The sequence below is a fragment of the Colletotrichum orchidophilum genome (genome assembly GCF_001831195.1).
Source record: "Colletotrichum orchidophilum strain IMI 309357 chromosome Unknown Scaffold_163.1, whole genome shotgun sequence".
Lineage (NCBI taxonomy): Eukaryota > Fungi > Ascomycota > Sordariomycetes > Glomerellales > Glomerellaceae > Colletotrichum > Colletotrichum orchidophilum.
In genome coordinates, this window is record NW_019173119.1 from 72,398 (window position 1) to 91,466 (window position 19,069).

General features: G+C 53.7%; 4 protein-coding genes across 4 annotated transcripts; 3 read left to right on the forward strand and 1 right to left on the reverse strand.

The window, feature by feature from the left end:
• Positions 1-6,150: 6,150 nt before the first annotated feature.
• Positions 6,151-9,769, forward strand: CORC01_12726 (uncharacterized protein; the record flags this gene model as incomplete). Its single annotated transcript, XM_022624344.1, has 3 exons — positions 6,151-6,173; positions 6,497-6,632; positions 8,222-9,769. 3 exons carry the CDS (start codon positions 6,151-6,153, stop codon positions 9,767-9,769), a joined length of 1,707 nt encoding a protein of 568 aa, XP_022469162.1.
• Positions 9,770-10,851: 1,082 nt separating this feature from the next.
• CORC01_12727 (uncharacterized protein) lies at positions 10,852-12,843 on the forward strand (the record flags this gene model as incomplete). The annotated part of the gene is made up of 1 exon (XM_022624345.1): positions 10,852-12,843. One exon carries the CDS (start codon positions 10,852-10,854, stop codon positions 12,841-12,843), a length of 1,992 nt encoding a protein of 663 aa, XP_022469163.1.
• A 2,559-nt stretch (positions 12,844-15,402) lies between these two features.
• CORC01_12728 (pyridoxal-phosphate dependent enzyme) lies at positions 15,403-16,729 on the reverse strand (the record flags this gene model as incomplete). Its single annotated transcript, XM_022624346.1, has 2 exons — positions 15,403-16,268; positions 16,390-16,729. The coding sequence occupies 2 exons, from the start codon at positions 16,727-16,729 to the stop codon at positions 15,403-15,405; spliced, it is 1,206 nt and encodes a 401-aa protein (XP_022469164.1).
• Positions 16,730-17,871: 1,142 nt separating this feature from the next.
• On the forward strand, positions 17,872-18,917 carry CORC01_12729 (thiopurine S-methyltransferase; the record flags this gene model as incomplete). The annotated part of the gene is made up of 3 exons (XM_022624347.1): positions 17,872-18,378; positions 18,481-18,620; positions 18,686-18,917. The coding sequence occupies 3 exons, from the start codon at positions 17,872-17,874 to the stop codon at positions 18,915-18,917; spliced, it is 879 nt and encodes a 292-aa protein (XP_022469165.1).
• Between the last annotated feature and the right edge of the window lie 152 nt (positions 18,918-19,069).

Genomic DNA, 19,069 nt, shown 5'->3' on the forward strand with positions numbered 1-19,069 from the left:
AAAGGGCTACACATTCGGCTCCACTATAGGTAAGTCAACGACGGTCGATTTCACCAATCGCCGGCTGGCACCACACATGTTGTCTGGACGAGACGGTATGGATGTTCAGCATTGTTAGCCGCGGCGTCGAGAGGATGCTCAAAAAGAAAACCCACTAGCTGAAACCCGGGTTTCCATACTTCACACCTCCTTTTTCAGTATTCTTATGAGTATTCGACGATGAATACGTCGGGAACGAGAATTAGAGACGGACGGAGAGCAAATGAGGAACGCACCTTTAGTATTCCTTGATAGTCTAGTAAACGATGACCAGGGTCAATCCTTGGCTGAAGCAACTACACGGCGTCGCGACCCCCGCGTTGGACGCTGGCGGAACTGGGAACACGCTACTACGACATTCTGTTTGGCGCCGGCGCCATGGAAAGCTTCTTGGACATACTCTTTGTAAACGTACAAACACATAAGCGGTGAATACAGCCTTACTCGTTACTATGCCTGTTGATTTCCTAGCAAGCCAAGCAACTTAATCATTTAGCAACATAGTCAGTCCTCTCCTATTCGATGAACAGCAACGCGAACTGAGACATTTCTTGGGTGTGCAGAGCACTGATGAGAAAGTTGCGTGCGGAACTGGTCCCCTGAGCGACGATCAAGTCATGATTCGAGAGTGTTCTCTAGCTCAGGTCGTCTCCTGCACCTATTTCAATCTCAACACGAAGCAGGACTAATCTGAAAATGAAAAGATACGTCAGTTGTCTCCCATACCTAGCCATGAAAAAAAAAACTCCCAGAGTCGGCCTTCATGTATCCTAGTGCCTCTTACTTATACTAAACTCCATAGACCCGATCTTGCTGGCACGAGCTGGACCCCCGAGCTTCGAATTGCGGATGAGGATGAGGATGGAAGACAACGCTCAATGTGTAACCATCCAGGTCCGTGTGATGCATGTTGATCATTCATGACAGTTGACGCTTATGTTCCCCCTCTTCTATTCCACGCCATGATGTTGATCGGAGCACCCAAAAATTCGTGATATGGATGGGATGCAAGAGCCTCACTCACTCACAGCTGGAAAACCCAACAAACGCATGACCTTTTCCATCGATTCCTGATTCGACCTCGCCAGGTCCCGGAATATCACTGTCACATCCCCAGGTGCAAGGAAGCGATGGACTATGGTTGCCCCATGTTCTCCCCATCTCAGATGGTCACCCTCTTTTTACGAGAAAGACCATCAGCATCCCATCCTTTAACAGAAGTCTCCCTCAGCTGGTCATGCATACCCCGAGAGAACACTCCAAATACGGTGAACTGAGACCTTTCCCCAGTCCGGATGCATAACGCCCTTCGTCGCCATCACCACGTGCCAGGTATCGGCCTGTAGCCAGCCTGCTTGCCGGGGATAGTCCATACCACCATACCACACGAGACTATGGAACTGCCATTCACACAGAGAAAGAAATGTACTTCTCGGATTTGGGCAAGATGAAAACCTACTCATCTATGTCTGTGGCAGGGGAAGGTACTGCTTGTATGGCAACTTTCCTCGGAGCGCATACACATGTCCTCCTGTAAACACTCCAGTAACCAAGGCCGGAAATATTCATTGCATGGACCATTGGATCCAATAGCTTAATAGACATCTCACCAGCCTTGTTCCATAAGATAAAAAATATACATGTTGATTCATCGAAGCGTCATAGTCCTCTCTCCAATATTGCTTCAATGTCGCCGCAGCCCCGCAACAGATTCCTCCGCGAGCATTTTGAGCCTCAATGAGCTCCTCGCGGTGAGTCTCGTTGACGGCTCCGAGGCAGGGTAGCAGGGGTTGAAACATTCATCATCGCACAGCATTCTAATCTTCTGGGTGGCCATTCAACGCTGGATACACTTCAGACACTGAGGTAGAGAGCCCCCAAGTCGACGACCCGTGGCCGGTCCTATCTCACATTGACAAAGAAACGCACGTTAACAAACACCCGCGGAATTCGTCGAAATGAGCGTCTTGCAGAATGAAGATGACAATAAGATAGAGCGCGAAGCTGGCCTCGATATGGCGTCAATGCCACGGCTAAGAGGTACTTTATACCTTATGGAAGATGACATATAGAGAGATACTCATTAAAACCATCACATGGCAAAGCCACACATTGGAGTCAGTAGTTCAACCTCACATTCTCGTGTTGTGGTTCTCCTCCTCCCAGCTACCAGAGGCACCATTATCTTAAGAAAGAAGAATGAAAGAGAAGAAAAGGAGACCATGTTGAATTTTTCCAATCGAATGTGGCTAGCACAAGAACGAAACCAGATTAAACTGTTTAAGACAGGAATTGGCAACATTTTGAACGAAAATTGGTGCATTAATTCAATGATACCTTGGCGCACAGCGTTCCGCCAAAACGTGACAGGGACATGGATTCCAAGGCGTGTTGTCCACCAGTAGATCGAACATATCGCCGTTGTCCTGCTGTGGTGTACGCGAATAATCCACAAGGCATTAAATGGCTTGGTATGCCTGCTTTGAGAACAGCCATGGACCGCGAACGCCATTCCAACGGCTATTATCGGCAGGTAAGGAAGATGTTTAGGCTAAGCAAGGGAAGCTTCGACCATCCAACATACGTTCCCTAGTGGGAAAATGCAACGCACGATAGGCTCGAAACGAAACGAGGTTGCATCTGATGTTTGACACGTGCAGGAGCTCTGACGTCGACTCTTCGATTTAAACTCTGGAGAATGGAGCCTGTTCGCCTCAACCCCCTGAAAGCGAAACCGTCGTAAAGTGGACAAAATCACACGTTCATGAAACCTAGAGGGGCCTGCCCCAGAGCAGTTTTACGAAAGGGGCGGCGGACGGTTGTAAGTTTCGAGAAGTTTGATCTCTTTCAACGTGTTGACAACAGGGTGGCGGACAGACCGGACAAAGCATGAGTTCGTGCCACCTGGAGCAGTTCCCTTTGGATTTGCTCATGTTGCGACATCGGTTGAACACCCGAGGTGACGAAAGCGGGAAGCTGGCAGGGGTGTGCTGGGTGAGTCGACGGTCATCAAATCAGCGAGACTCAACCGGGCCCCAAATGCAGCCTCTGCTGTGGTGTAATTGCCGAAACTTGCGTCATGTTGTCTTTTCGCAGCAGTTTTGGGGCCTTTCCCACGCGCGAAAGAAAAATTGTGAGTGGGGGCAGAGCAGGTCATCGTTGTCCGTGATTGAGGCTATGGAGGAGATTGGGCGCGTGATCGAACATCAATCCATGGCGAGGGCCTAGGGTTGTCTCAGTTCGGGAACCGTCCTTGTCTAAGTCTGGAGCTTCCACCCCTTCTTCCCCGCAATTCTCTGGCGCGGTAAGATCTTGGGAGATGAGATCGGTTCGTGAAGCCGGTCGAGAGCGGAAAATCACAGTGCCACATCTAGGCTCAACCGCAACGTGCAATCGGAGCAAAGTCAAGAATGTATTTGGTCAGAGCTGTCCAGTACTAGCTAGCAGACCCTGGCAAAGCACGACGCATCGAAGAGATGGCAGCATCAAACGATTCCATGCTGTGGGAAGCAGTATGATGTAAGAATACCGGTAAGGGGACTTTTGCAGAGGAAGCTCGCGAGGAGATGTAAGCTATTGGAACGCCAGACGTTCGCCTCGGAGGTCGCGTCTGATGCGTCAGCATTTGCAGGGCTCAGGTGTTCGGACCGCCGTGTCAGAGAAGTAGCTGCAGCGGCTGACGGCAGTAGCAGAGTTAGGGATGGCGCTGGCGCGCGGTGGCTGGCTTGGTGCCAGGGGTGCTCGGGTTTGTGATAATTTGGGCCTCTACTCGGTACTAGACTACTCGTTGAGAGATGGCAGGTGAAATATGCCTCTGGGGGTGGCTGGGTGGCTGGATGACTCAGGGGAAAGGGGGCGATTCTTCGGAATCAGATCATGTTATCTGCCATTGGCGCATTCTCGGCTCGAAGACAATGACCAGGCCAGATTGCCATGCCTTGCCGTAGTAGGATTCTAGCAGACGATTAAGCCGATGATAAGGTAAGGAAGGAAGCAATTGACGCGGCTTAAGGTGTATCAAGGGACCCCGGCGGAGGGAGGCTGGCGGTCGGCCTGGGAGCCCAGGGCTCTAGTGTCGCATCGGCGTTGAATTGGACGTGTAAATCAAACCGGCGGTGGCACCATGGCGGCAAACGGTTGCAAAAAAATTAAAAAGCTGACGAGGATACATGGACACAGGAGGCGCAACGCCCCCTGGGCGAAGAGGTGTTCGACTCGACTCGGTACTCCAAGAGGGAAGCGGCTTGGGCAGTAAATGAGCGGCTCCACTACCGCGGCGAGGAGGACGCTGGCGTGCTGTATCTGGCGGTCTGGTGCGGCAGTGTCGGAAAGTCAGAGGCATTCGAAATCAGTTGCAAGCCTAAGGTAGCTTCATCCCACGTCTAAAGCACACACCACAGACGGAGGTATTTCTGGGCTGTTACGTCTGCGTTAGCACAGGGTATAGCTCAGGTACGACGGTAAGGTAGGGTAAGGTAATGCGGGGCGAGGCGAGGCAATGTAAGAAACGGTGAGGATGCAAATTGAAGCACAGGGGATGTCTTGAGTAAGAAGAGAAAGAGAAGGCTGGGCGTTGGAGGGATTTGCGGTTTGCAGATCTTGATGGTGGCGGTCTTGGGCGGTGGTTGTCGTGATCATGGATGTGATGTTGATTTGCTGGCGCCGAGTGGATCGAAGAGAGACGGACCGTGGATGGATGCGACATCGCTGGGAGTCACTTACGATCTTTGGGTGCTCATACATGAGATACAGCAATGGTGGGGGTTCTTCGGGCTCACCTGCTTCCATTTCCTCGTACTTTTACCTCAGGGTACTTGCCAACCTGGAAGATACGGGAATGAATGTGGGAAGCACGAGGGGGGATGTTAGTTCTTTTCCGTCCTGATGGTGACTGCCGTGAGGTCAGGTAACCTGGAGAGCAAGGTAAGGTAAGACACCACCTAGCTACCTACCCTAGGCAGGTAGGTGCCTTGGGAGTCACTTCCCGTGACAATGCTCAGAATTCCTGGCTGGTCCTTGCCCATTCAAAGTTCGCTGAGGAAGGGTAATTGCTGTTGCGCTTGTCCCATTCTGTGACACTGCTACGCTGTGACGGCAAAGCCTCGCCTTCTCGACCCTTCCTTGAGACTAACGTAGTCGGGTCCTCGGAACTTTTGGGATATTTTGGGACATGTCATCAAAGCTGCAGGTCACATGTTGGGGTTTGCTCTTGCTCTTTGTTTGTGCCAAGAGACGGAAGAGAGGTGATGTCTAAGGTAGACTGGAGTCGTAGACAATGACTCCGCTGCCGAGACGAGAGACTGAGGAAATATCCAGAGGCATGGACCGTTGAAGAACCCTTAGAAATCACGTCCGCTAACCCTCACCGACTGACCGACGAGCAGAGGTGACTAATAACACACCGGCCTCGAACATTGCATCGTTGGGCCGTTGGATCAGGTGTACGCGCCTAGACTGATGCGGTTGTCGTCATATTTCACACCGCTGATGAGCAAGCACCGCGGACGTCTGACTGTGGAGCCCGCGCCCAAGCCCGCGCAGACGCAGACGCAGTGTAGACGTAGACAGGTTGCAGGCTGGACCACCTCAGACTCCTGTCCAGACCGCCCACGGTCCGCAGAATCCACGCACCTCACACAGCGCCCAGTACATCGTAGCCCAGTCCAGCGCGATGTTGGACGCTGGCGTCGCCGAATGAGGTACGGCCCTGTCACTTCAGGTCAAGTCGACTTGGGCCGGACCATCTGCGCATGCAACCTTCAGACCACACATACCACTTCATAGCCAGCTCGTCCGCGGTCGTATGTGAGTGAACGGAGTACCTTTTATCTATTGCGCCGCCCACCTTCCCACACCCCCGACCCCAGCAACTATTTCTCTGCCACGCGCGCAATTTTGGGGGTTCCCGCCGCTTAATTCTCACCTCTCAACTTTTCTTCCTTTTTTTTTTCTCTCTCGAACCCTTCCTTTCCTACCTTCTTCCTGTTACTCGAGCTTCGAATCCTCAACTGCCCTTCTCTTCACATTGTTCCTGCCGACGACGAGGCCCTCGCACCCGAGTAATTCTAATTGCCCCTCTTTCGAAAAGAAGCAGCCCTCAAATCCATCACAATGGGCACTTACAAGTTCACCTGGTATGCTCGTCGACTCTGCCCGCATTTCCCCCTCCCCGCCAGCGCATCTCTCTGTGTCGCTCTACCCTTACATCACTACTGGAATGCGACGGGAGCCCAATTCACCTCCTTGCATTGCTTCATTACCGTCCGGCGCTTGGAACGGCGCCTGGCTTGCATGCTTTCGTCGACGGACATGTGAAATGCAAACTTTCTTTCGCATGGTCCTTGGGCCCCGTCCGCGGCGACCTCACCACCATTGACACCGTTGGCATCGTCTACAGCGAAAAAGCAAGCCTCACAGTTGGACTAAAAGCTTTGCTAACCTCTGTATCCCACTATAGGGCTCACCCGGCCGAGGAGGTTTACGTTACCGGTACTTTCGACAACTGGACTAAGAGCGAGAAGTTGGAAAAGGTCGGCAGCTCTTTCGAGAAGACCGTCACACTCGCCGACGCATCGGAGAAGATCTACTATAAGGTTCGTACCAGCCAATTCAGGCGCTTTTTCTTGCTCCCGTAACCATCGGTTCATCCCGGGCGGATTTTCGAACACGACGGCAACTCCGGAATCCCTTATCACGGCGCGCAATTTCTGGGAACTCCCTCGGCCATGGAGGGGCAGCGAAAGCAGCAGCAGCAGCACAAGCGGCGGAAGCAATGTTTGAATGAGAGCGCGAACAAGGGCCCGATCGAAAGCAGCGACGCCGCCTCGCCCAGCCCGCGACAGCATCCGTGCACCTGTCCAGGTCCCTTGTCCATCAATCGCAATGGCTGTTCCCCCGTCTTGGAGGGGGAAGAAGGGACGGTCTGCCAGGCCATTTACTGGTGGAAGCTTCTCCCCACCAGGGCAGCTCTAGTTCCAGCTTCCCCGTCAGCTGCAGGCCACAGCTCGCTTGCGGCTCGTCATAGGATCGGGCTTTTATCACCATCTCGCAATTTGGCGTGTCCAGGCCCCCGGCTCTCACGCAATTTGCTTCGCGCCGTGCTGAGCCACACAAATTCTGCCAGGGTGTTCTCGATTTACTATCGCTACTACGGTCACATTGCGGCGTTGGCTTTTTCGCGCTAACGCCGCTGCTCCCCCGTTGGATTTTTCTGCTCTATCTGCCCACGTTTTGCCTGCGCAATCGGGGCTGCAAAACATATCCCGGACTGGCGCTGCATATGGCTGTAATGGGTAAATTGGAGAAAGAAAAAGAAGAATTACACGCGGGTCTCGGAGGTTGGCTCTTGCTGGCCGACTATCCCGGCTCCGGATGACGCAAACCCACCAGTTCTTGCAGCAGCTTACTGCGGCAGAAGCACAGCAGCGGCGTGGTTGCCTCGGGCAATTAGCAATATTGGCTGGCGGATCCCGAGCAGAGCGGCGGGTGGGAGCTCCGCTTTTCCACAGTTCAAAAAAGCAATGAACAAGGTTTTCCAGGTTCAATGCTCCTTTTGTATTCTGTGGGGAGCGAAAAGAGTGTCAATCTCGACCGGGGACCCCCTGCGAGTAAGGTCGCGCTCGCAGCTGCGTGTGGCCTTTTCGCAAATTGCAAGCAAGAAAGAGAGAGACACCGGAGAGCGGCAGGATCCAGCAGCCACCATGGACCAAGGCACCTTTCATCACACAACAATGTGCCAAAATGTCTAGCAACTTCGGGGCTAGCCTTCCAGACTAGGTGCTACCAAACACGGCACCCACACCTGGACACACCCAAGGCACCCAGGGTACACAAGCACCACCACGGCCACCACCACCCAACCCAGGTCAGGAACCAACAGCCATGCCCTTGGCCAAGGAACAAACGATAGCGCAGCGCGCCAGGAACCACCGCCTTCCAATTTGCCTGGATTCTGGTTCTGGCAAATACGGGCCATTTTCCCTCACCTGGCCTTTATAACCATCGGCAATACCCAGATCGCGCTCCCAGTTGATCTCCCACATTTGGTTCGCCGCGCGTCGTCATATCTTCCCCCCCCAAAGGACCCATTGCACCACCGCTGTGCTGCCCACCGGATTTCGCTTAAAAACATCGTCATCGTTGGCAATTTTTACTGACTTGCTTTCTCTCCCCCCATCTATAGTTTGTTGTCGACAACAACTGGATCACAGACCACACTGCCCCTCAGGAACCTGATCACGAGGGCAACGTAAACAATTTCCTGAACCCCGATCAAATCGTTAAGGAGGACACTTCCGCCGCAGTCATGAACACTGTTACCCCCGAATCTACCACCGCCGCCCTGGCCAAGGACGTGCCTCTTGAGAACAAGGAGGAGCTCCCCCAGGCTACTCCCTCCGACATCCCCGGCGGCTTTCCCGTCACTCCCGCAAATGAGCTTGACAAGTCTTTTGGCGTCAACCCTCTGCCTGCCCAAGATGTTACCGCTGAGCCCGTGACCGTCGCACCGGGCGAACCACTTCCCGCGTCTGTCAAGGCCGGCGATATCAACGAGCACGTCAAGCTTGACAAGGAAGGCTACGAGGACTCCAGCGCTCTGCCCGGCCTGTCCAAGGAGGAGACCACCGTCCCTGCTATCACCAGCAACTCTATTCCCGAGTCCAGCTTGCCTATTGCGACCACTGATGCCACCATCAACAGCGCCGCACCCACATCCACCACCGCCGCTCTGGCTGCTGAGGTTCCCCTCGAGACCAAGACGGCCGAGGTCCCCGAAATCGTCAAGGAGAGCCAGGAGAAGGCTCACGCCGAGCCTGAGGCTAGCGCAAACCCTGAGGCTGTTCAGGAGAAGGCTGTCGTTGAGGACGAGCTCCTGGAGAAGGTTCCCACCGCTCCCTCAACCTCTGAGGGCACTGCCGGCTTCGGCACTCAGAAGACTGAGGCCGCTGGCGTCATCCTTGCTACTGCTGCCACTGCTGGTGGTCTTGCTGCTGCCGCTGCTATCACCGCCAAGGACACCATCGTCGAGGCTGCTGCTCCTCACGTGAACCAGGCTACCGCTGCCGTCACTGATGCCGCTGCTCAGCTCCCCGAGCCCGTCAAGGAGAGCCTGCCCGTGAGCGTCCAGGAGGCTATCGGCGGTCAGACCGAGGAAATTCGCGAAGAGGTCGCTCCCGAGGTTCCCACCGTCGTTAAGGAGTCCATCGCCGAGGCCGGCAAGAGCCCCGAGGCCGCCGCTAACACGGAGGCCGTTGTCGAGAAGAAGGAGGTTGAGGCTGAGCTCCTCCAGGAGGTGAAGCCCGTTCCCGCCATTGGCGAGGAGGCCAAGATCGAGGCTGAGAAGCCCAAGGTTGAGGCTGCTAAGGAGGAGGTCAAGGAGACCAAGGAGGAGGTTAAGGAGGGTGAAAAGACCAAGACTGAGGCCGTTAAGGAGGAAGCCAAGCTCGCCAAGGAGGAGGTCAAGGCCGCCGTGACCAAGGATGAGTCCAAGGAGGCCAATGGTGCTAATGGGGTTCACACCACCGCCAACGGTGCCAACGGTGCCAACCTCACCTCCACCAAGGAGCCCGAAGCCCCCACGACCCCAGCCAAGGCCCCGTCCTCCGTTCCCGAGTCAACGACACCGAGCAACATTAAGGCCACCGAGAGCCCTTCGGGTACTGAGAAGAAGAAGAAGAACCGTCTGAGTGCCTTCATCGGCAAGCTTAAGAGCAAGGTGCACAGCAAATAAGCGGCTTAATAATGATAACGTTCGCCGTTAGGATGTGCGTGGATGGGAGGCTTCGTCTTACGCCTCAGCTCTTATGGATTTTCTTGTCGGGTGCTGCGTATTTGGGTTGTTTGTCGTTTCTATGATTCCCCTGGTCCACTTTGCATGTGCAAGAGCTCGAGAGGTAGAATGAGGCACGGCAGCTGTATGTCGGCGACGTTGGAAGTACGGCCGTTTCTGTTGGGCCTCTAGAATCAATGGAGGATGATGTGGGCTGTCGCCTCTTTCAGTTTTGCTCCTTCTATCTGTCCTTCACACGGCTCATCTGCATCGGACTATCTTGTACCATAGTACCTCGTTCGAACCTAATTTGCATATGATCAATTGAGCCAACAAAGTGAATGAGAAGGCACCGGTGACTGACTATTGGCTACAGTGTGTGTGTGTGATCTCTCATGCTGCCTCAAGTCGACGAAGTTGTAGCAAAATAGAGTATGTATATACAGGTCAATGGAATTGCTGGATATGCCGTCTTGATTTGTCACGTCGAACTAATGCGTCAGGTGCCTACTCTGCACGTCGGACGGAACAGGTAAATTCAACCCGCTGTCCTGGCTGGCAACGGCGGAGGCGACCGAATCACGTGATGATCCCAGCCGTTCGGACAGCCAGGTACGTACTCCTTGTTGCCAAGCGTCAATTTGCCCCGCCAATGACTCTACCGACGTAGGTACTGCTACTGCAACAGCTGCTACATCCTCTCGACTTCCGATTACCTGATCCCCACTCATCCATCACTCATGGGGTCCGTCCACTTTGGACCCCATCTGCTTCTACAATCAACATCTTCCTTCATCCAACCAAAGCACCTTGGCTCAAGCGTTCAAGTCTCATTTGCCTCTACCTCTTCCTTTATACTCGTTCAAATTGGTGTCGAGTCAGTTAGCCTGTCGTGGCAACCTCCGATCCGTCCTTTCGTTCCCTTCGCTCGCGCCGCATCGCATCACGACATTGACCAAGGGGGCCGATCGAATCGACCATAGCTTCCGTCAGCGGATAGGCTGTTGCGTTACATTTGTCTTTCGGCTTCCGGGAACCCGAACATGAGCTCGACACCGTCAAATCTGGGCAAGTCCCTTTCAGCATCGACTTCCCATTCGCCTTCAATCCAGCCTGGTCCCGTCACTACAAGCTTCGAATCCAACCGCCGACCCTCCCAACCTAGTCCTTCATTCCCCCACGCAGCCCCCCGAAAGGGTCAGGGCTCCCGGAAACAACACAAGATGCAGCGAAGGCCGGGACTTGGCGACGCCAGACATGCAAACCCAGACGATGATGACGCCATGGCCGAGATTCGGGCTCTGCGGAATGCCAATAGTCGACGAGGACAAACCTCGATTACACACCTCTTAAACTACAGTCGTCCGCCGAATACTTACGCGGATCATCATTCTTATGCTCGGAGTTATAGACGAAATCCGACTTGGGGACCTGGTTCGGGCCACCACGCCGTGGACAAGGCGAGATACGTTCATGCGAATTACAGATTTGTCGTCTCGCCAGAAGGCAATTACGCCAGTCAGGCGGCTGACGCCGATGTTCATATTGATTGGAACAACGTTTTGCAGATTTTGGCTTCATCCGAGTCGCAGGGCGCCAGTTGCCCGATCTGTCTATCAGAGCCGGTGGCGCCGCGAATGGCAAAGTGCGGTCACATTTTCTGCCTTCCATGTTTGATTCGGTTCATGAACTCGACAGATGAGGACTCGAAGCCTGGCAAAGGTGCGAGGTGGAAGAAATGCCCGCTTTGCGAAGACTGCGTCTACTTGCACGAGACGCGACCCGTGCGTTTCTATGCGGGACAGGAAAGCCCTCTGCCGCGAGTTGGCGATGACGTGGTGCTACGCCTCATGGCCCGGACAGCCAAGTCGACCCTCGCATTGCCTTGGGAGAATGGTTCGGACGCGCTGAACGTGTCGGATGACGTGCCTTGGCACTTTGTAGCCAATGTCCTGGATTATGCTAGGATCATGAAGGGAACTGGAGACTACATGTTGGAGCAATTCAACGAAGAGATCGAGGCGCTACGGAAGCAGGGAACCGAGGATCAGCTTCTTTACCATGATGACGAGGAGTGGACCAAGAAGGCGATCCGGGCCATCGATGCGGCGAAAGAGAAGGTTCAAGATCTCGGCAAAAACGATTCAATGCTGCCAACCAAGAAGCTGGGTAATCAGAACAAGACCGTCCAACCCGATTTTTACTTCTACTCATCACAACCGCATCTCTACTTATCAGCGCTCGATATCCGGATTCTCAAGACGAAATATGGTGACTTTTCTGCATTCCCATCCACCTTGTTGCCTCGCGTTGAGCATATCTCGACAGGGCATGTTCTGGATGAGGTGCAGCGAAAGCGAGCCAAGTACCTGGGCCACCTCCCGTACGGTTGCCGAATCAGCTTCTTGGAATGCGATTGGACGGACATTGTGTCAGCAGATGTCCTCGAGAAGTTTGCCGACGAGATTGGCCGACGGAGGAAGCGGAATCGCGACAAGGCCGTACAGGAAGAACGCGAGAGGCTTCAATCCGAAAGGATCGAGGCTGCCCAGTTCAAGAGCACCGCGGCTATGAGACGTGACTATGGATCGATCGAAGAAGATCATGTGCCTGCATTGAACCTGGAAGAATTCCAGCCCCTCTCAAGCCACTCCAATGCTACGCCGCCCGATCCACGACCAGGTTTCGAGCACCTCGCAGCCATTTCTACGAGTCCTTCCACGCAGAAAACCGTGTGGGGTACCCATGTGGTGCATGGGTCCCCTGAGCTTGCCCCGGCCTCTATGCGTCAACTCGACGATGGATGGCTAAAGGATGAAGATCTGTTTGGCCCTGCTGAGCTTTCTTTCCAGATGGAGGCCCTAGGTGTGACTGAGCCAGGTCCCTCCAGCAGCAGTTCCGTATTTGGGGCAGCCAGTAGCAGCATCGGGGGCGGCGGTGGCAACGGCGCGGGAGGAGCGGGAGGAGCTGGTAAGGGAAAGAAGAAGAAGCAGAAGATCACGCTGATGAGCACTGGCGGGCGCAGGCAAGGCTGAGAGGCTCTAGTTGTAGGGCGGCAAGCGCGCGGATGAGCAGCGACTAGTGGAGTTGCAAAGCGTTTTTTTTTTTTTTTTTTTGAGAGACGAACAGACTCTGAATTCAGTGAGGTAGAGTCTGGTAGCGGGTTGGGGAGTTATAAGAGGAAGTTTGTCACAACTGCTTCAATCAAACTATCAGAAGAAAAAAATCAGAATGATTTTTCTTCATATTTAGCCACGCTTCAAGGGAAAGATTATGGTCAAGGTTGCTATGCTGTCATATCAGAATATTCTAGGGCATCCATAGATGCGAAGTAAGATGGTTAAAGTCAAAACCTGGTTTCTGGTTTTCTAAATGGCAATGTGACAGCTTTGGTTTTGTCGTTGCTCTACTATGCTTCACTACCTCGCGGAGAGGCGTTTGGATATGCTCTCCTGCTATTGAGACTTGAGCCGCCCTCGATACATAGGGCAAGCAGTGAAGAGTCCCTAGCAATTCATAGCTCTGTTCTTTGGTACTTATATAAAAGCTGTGCTGTTCCCACTCTTCACGGTTGAACATGGCAACGGAGAGGTGAACTAATCGAACGCCTATTAAAATGGGTCGATCTTACTGGATGACGTGTTGACGCTGGAGTCAATTTCACTCCCTGCGAACATTCAGTCCAAAAAGGTGAGTTTGAACCTAGCATGTCTCTCATAATGCTTTGTAGTCTTTACAAATTTGGGAGCGAACACGTCTGGTCGACAGACGTGGAAGCCGTGGACAGACAAAGAGGTGGTGGGTAGGTATGTTCATGTGCTTCTCGTTTCTTTGCCGAAGTGGAATGTGGAGCAAGTAGGCAATGTAGGAAAACGGTTAACCATAGAAGCCTGCCCCCATGATGGCCCCGAGGAATGGTTCTCACGGACTATAGAACTATCTTTGGTGTTTGAAGACCACTCACACTCAGTCTTGGGCGATCGGGGCGACTTGCTCTTTTGTGTTGTGTGAGGGGCATACCTGGATTTGGGGGGGGGGGGGGGAGAGGGACAGATAACGTGCGTCTTTACTAAGGTATGTTCCAAATCATTGAGGCATGTTCTAGATGATCGTGTCACACAGTCTTGAGTGAGGCCTGTTAGCATCATGTCTACTATGAAAGAGGGCCACAAGGACTCCGTTTGGGAATTAAGGGGAGAGAGACACCGTACGAGACAATAAGCATAGAGCCGAGTTCATGCTCGTTCTATGAGACTGTCTCTTCATTGGGACTATCATCAGCACCATAATCCGAGCTATCATTGTTGGAATCAGCAGAACCCGATGTTTCTTCCGGGGAGTCCGCAGAACCATAATCCGATCTTACAGAGCCTTCAGTCATGTACCATAATCCGCCCCTTCGGAAGAACTGTTTTTGATCGGAAAACCCTAAATCCACTTTAGAAGGAAGGTCAGAATGACTAGTTTCTCTTTCGGCCTCCACACCTGAATCCGCCTCGTCTGCTTCTCGCTGTGCAGATCTGGGCGGGGATGTAAGCCTGAATTCTATCTATAATATCGTCTTTATAAACGCCGGCCTCAAGCATAAAAATATTAAAAAAAAAAAAAAAAAAAACGCATCTCTACTAAGCTTTACCTTTATTTACGCATTCGTGGAGTAATACGTTCGTGCCGAGAAGTGAGTAGATAAGAGGAGGGTAGCTTAGTGGGTGTTTGTTTTTAAAGATAATAAAAGAAGGAGACCTCTTTGTTTTTTAATTAGGTACTTAGACTATACGCACCAAGGAAGCAGTGGCCGTATGGGAAGTGGAAAGGTATAAAGGAGACCTTGCGACTCTGCTAGACCGGACACGCTGCGACACAGGTGCATCATCATTAGCTTCGTTATTTATACCTAAGGTCTCCTAAATACGGTGTGGCTGCGAGATGGCCTATTGGTGTCCGCAAACAGGCAGCTTTGAGAGAGAACGATGTTACTATTGACCTTTGTACAAGGCTTTTCAATTCGTTCTTCCATTTCGCTAACCGTTTTCATCTTGTACTACGCAAAGGAGAACGACAAGACGATAAAGAGAGTGACCCTGATAGATTTCTTATTTGTAGTCTCACTTATAGTTTCCAGATGATGTGAGTGTATGTACGTACGTATCTGTGTCTGTAGGGTCTCGGAATTGGGACTAAACAACTTGGGAATATTGTAAGGCGAGTGCAGACAGTCAATGAATCCCCCACTTGTAATATCTCATTGCGGCGTCTGTATACAGACAGACGTATGTTTTAGGAACAAGGAAGACGTGCCTGTACAATAATGTAAGGCAAGTGTAGGCGGGTGGTAACTTGTTTGGTAAATGATATCTCTAGGGTCAAGCCGATAGACACGATACGCAACAGACAGTCCTTAACAAAGTGAGATGAATTGCATATACACTACCACATTCTTGGGCATGGGAAATCTTGCCTATGGGCATTTGGGTTCCAAGTTCTACATTCCACCTCATAAGTAAATGTCGAGAGGTCAGGAAGAGTATATTCTCATGAGCTCATTCTGAACACGCCTCTATCGACCCATCTCTACACCGCGAAATTCCAGGATATCACGCAGCAAAAATCTTCATGAGCCCCTCCAAAGCCATATTCCCACCACTAAAAACCAACCCCAAATCCCACCCCGTCTCCCCCGCCTCCCTCTCCACCATGGCCCTGAAATCCTCATTAAACAGCGCCACAGCCAACGGGACCGCACCACTAGGCTCAACCACAAGCTTGAACCGCTCAAACACGAGCTTCGTGGCCGCCTTGATCTCCTCCTCGGACACGCTGTACATGTTCTCCACCAGCCGCCGCTCGTAGATGACGGACCAGGGGTGCTTACCCACGGGCGTCCGCAAGCCGTCGGCGACCGTCAACGTCTTCACGCTCTCGACCCTCTTGCCCGTCTCGAAGCCGCGCTTGCAGTCGTCGGCGCCCTGGAACGCGGGCTCCGCGCCAAACACCCGGATCCCCGTGCCCTCGCAGCTCAGCGCCACGCCGGAGAGCATACCGCCGCCCCCGCACGGCGTCATGATCGCGTCCAGCCCCCCTTTTGCTTTGTCGCTGTCGCCGTCGCCATTGGATACCGGCGGCGCAGGGGGCAGGCCCGTCGAGTTGAATGTCGGGTGTTCGGCCGAGTGGCCCGCGGCCAGGAGACTGCGCACTTGCTCCTGGAGCTCGAGGCCCATGGTCCCTTGCCCCAGCATGATGTCCGGGTGGTCGTAGGGGGGCACGAGACGGGCGCCCGTCTCGGCGATGATGCGATCTGCGACGGCCTCACGCTCGACACTGGTGCTGCCGCTGAAGACGACGTTGGCGCCGTAGCCGCGCGTCGCGGCGATCTTGTTGGGCGGGGAGATGTCTGGCATGACAATGTGTGCTGGGATGCCGTTCTCTCTGGCTGCGAGGGCCAGGGCTTGGGCGTGGTTTCCTGAAATCGTTCATCAATTTCTTATACTTGATCCAAGAAACGCTCGCGATTCGAACACTCTCTTTCGGTCACTGGTGAAAAAAGAAGAAGAAGAAAAGGCAAAAAGTGAGGTTATCCGTACCTGAACTATGCGTCACAACGCCCTTCTCCTTGCCGCCGCCCTCGACCCACCCAGGCTCCTGCTTCAGCCTCTCAACGGCATGGAAAGCGCCGCGGACCTTGAACGCGCCGATGCGCTGCAGGTTCTCGCACTTGAACCATAGCCGGAGCACGGGCTTCGCCGGCGTGCGCCCTTCCCACGCCGTGCCCTTGAGATCCTCGGGGTCCCGCGGCGTCGACGCCAACGCCGTGAGGGTCTTGTTGGTGAGGACGGGAGTGTAGTGGACGTGCGGTTTGACCAGCTTGTGGGCTTCGACGACGGAGGCCCGGGTGAGGGGCAAGCAGGTCGCGAGGTCGGCCATGTCCTCCTGTTCACGATGGGTCGGCGTGCTGTGGTGTGAGGTGAGGTGTGACGAGAAATTGCCGGAAGCCCAGTAAACGAGTGAGGAGGTGATAAAAAAGGGTGAGATCTTGTCAAGAGAAGTTTGAGGTTGGGATGAGATGTGTTGCGAAGGAGGGCGGGAAAGTGGAGGTAGCTTCCGATGCCGGGATCGGGGCATGTGGCGCGCGGTTGCCTGACGCCCTCCGGACGGGGCGACCCCGCTTTGGTCGTGGGACTCGGCGATTGTCCCCGAAAAGGCTCTCCCGGGCCACACCTGAACGTAACCGGTGACACAACGGCTGCCGCCTACTTTTCCTGCAGATATTAGAGCCGCATATCTACACTCCACGATGAACCATGCAGGGCCTCTGGAACCGCCAGGAACATTCTATCATGGAAGCGTTCCATGAATGATTTAGGGCATGACTGACTGTACTCGGCGTTGATTGATTTGATGAGTCTCCCTTATATGGATCATGTCACGCCAGGCAGTATCAACAGCAGAGCTTCAATTCGCAATGACTGGTAATCCTTTAACGCGGTAAAGCCAGCAAAGGTGTGTCACTGACCTATCATGAAGGCGTTACTCACCTACCTCGCATCTCTACACCAAAATGTCACACCAAATGGGGCACGGTAAGGCTTACAGCTGAGAGAGCTGTAAGAAGACATTGGCACGTCTGTCGCCATGCGGTCTGAGGGTATGTGGTTGATTTGACCTGGCGAGCTTGGGTAAGGTAAGGTATCCAAGGATTCGGGACTGTGTGTCCCTGGCAGCGACAGGGATCACATCGCCATTCTTCAGCGCGGGGCGTTTGCCCCCCATCGCAGCGCGGGGTCCTCGGGGACTAAGAAGATTGCTAGCTCCGGGCTACCTCACTTCATGACTTCATTCTATGCGCAGTTTTTTTTTCTTTCTTTCTTTCTTCCTCCCTTTCCTTCTTTTCGATACTTGCAAACTAATTCTTCTTATACTGGTCAGAAAACAACTTGGATCTCACTGATTTGCTTGACCAAAACAACTCCAATCTTCATCAAGGATCGCTCGGCCCCCACACCAACCCGAACCTTCCAGAGCCCCCCCCCAATCAACCCCCCATAACGTCCAAGTGAAGCCCCATCATGACAAACGACCCAAACAAGCTCTCCTCAGCCTTTGCAAACATCCCCCTCCCAAACCACGGCCAGCAATGGTCCGCCTTATGGGAACAAAAGTTCCACCCCTGGGACCGCGGCCAGTTCTCAGTCGCCCTGCTCGACCTCCTCACCACCCGTCCGGACCTCATCCCGCCTCCAACCAAAGAACAACAACAAAAGAAGCCGACGGCGCTCGTCCCGGGCTGCGGTAAAGGCCACGACGCTCTGCTCCTCGCAAACCTGGGCTACGACGTCCTCGGGCTCGACTTTTCGTCCGCCGCCATCGCCGAGGCAAAGGAGAACCAAAGAGCCGTCATCGCCGCTGCTGCCGCCGCTGCCGGGGATGACGGAGTACCGGATGTGAATGCCGTCCGCCAACCAAACGGCGCCGAGCCGGGCTCCGTGGCATGGCTCTCGGGTGACTTCTTCTCAGACTCGTGGCTCGAGGAGTGGCCTCGCGAAAAGACGTTTGACCTCATCTTTGATTACACTGTACGTCTCCCACACAACTGTCCGACTCTCAACTATAAAAAGAGCCTACAAAAAAAAAGAGGCAAAAGAGCTAACATTGAAACCCCCCTCCCCCTCCCCAAGTTCCTCTGTGCCCTCCCCCCAACAGCCAGACCCCAATGGTCCTCCCGTACAGCCTCCCTTCTGAGCTCCTCCCCCGGCAGCCGCCTCATCTGCCTAGAGTTCCCCTCGGGCAAACCCCTCTCCCAACCTGGGCCACCATGGTATAGACTAAGCCCCGCCCCTTTCTAAGATATGAAAGTGACGGACGTTAATAACATTAAAAAAGGGGCCTCACGCCGGAGATCTACCTCGCCCTGCTCTCCCACCCCGGCCAACCCCTCGAGTTCTCCTCCTCGACGCAGGCCGGCGACGCGGCCGATGTCGTCGTCGTACCGCCCCTGAGCGACAACGGCAACGGTCTGAAGCGCCTGGAGCTTGTCAAGCCTGCCCGGACGCACCGGTCTGGTATGAATGCGGACGGCTCGGTCCGTGATTGGATCCATGTATGGAGTCACTAGACACGTAGTTGGCTCTGGAAGTGTCTCATGGGTTCTGCTTTCTGTTCTCTCCAATAATATATGCCTGTGCCATGCAATGCCCAATGTCATGTACATCAAGTCGTAATAAAATGCATATGCCTCATCCTCTAAACCAAACCACAAACACCCCC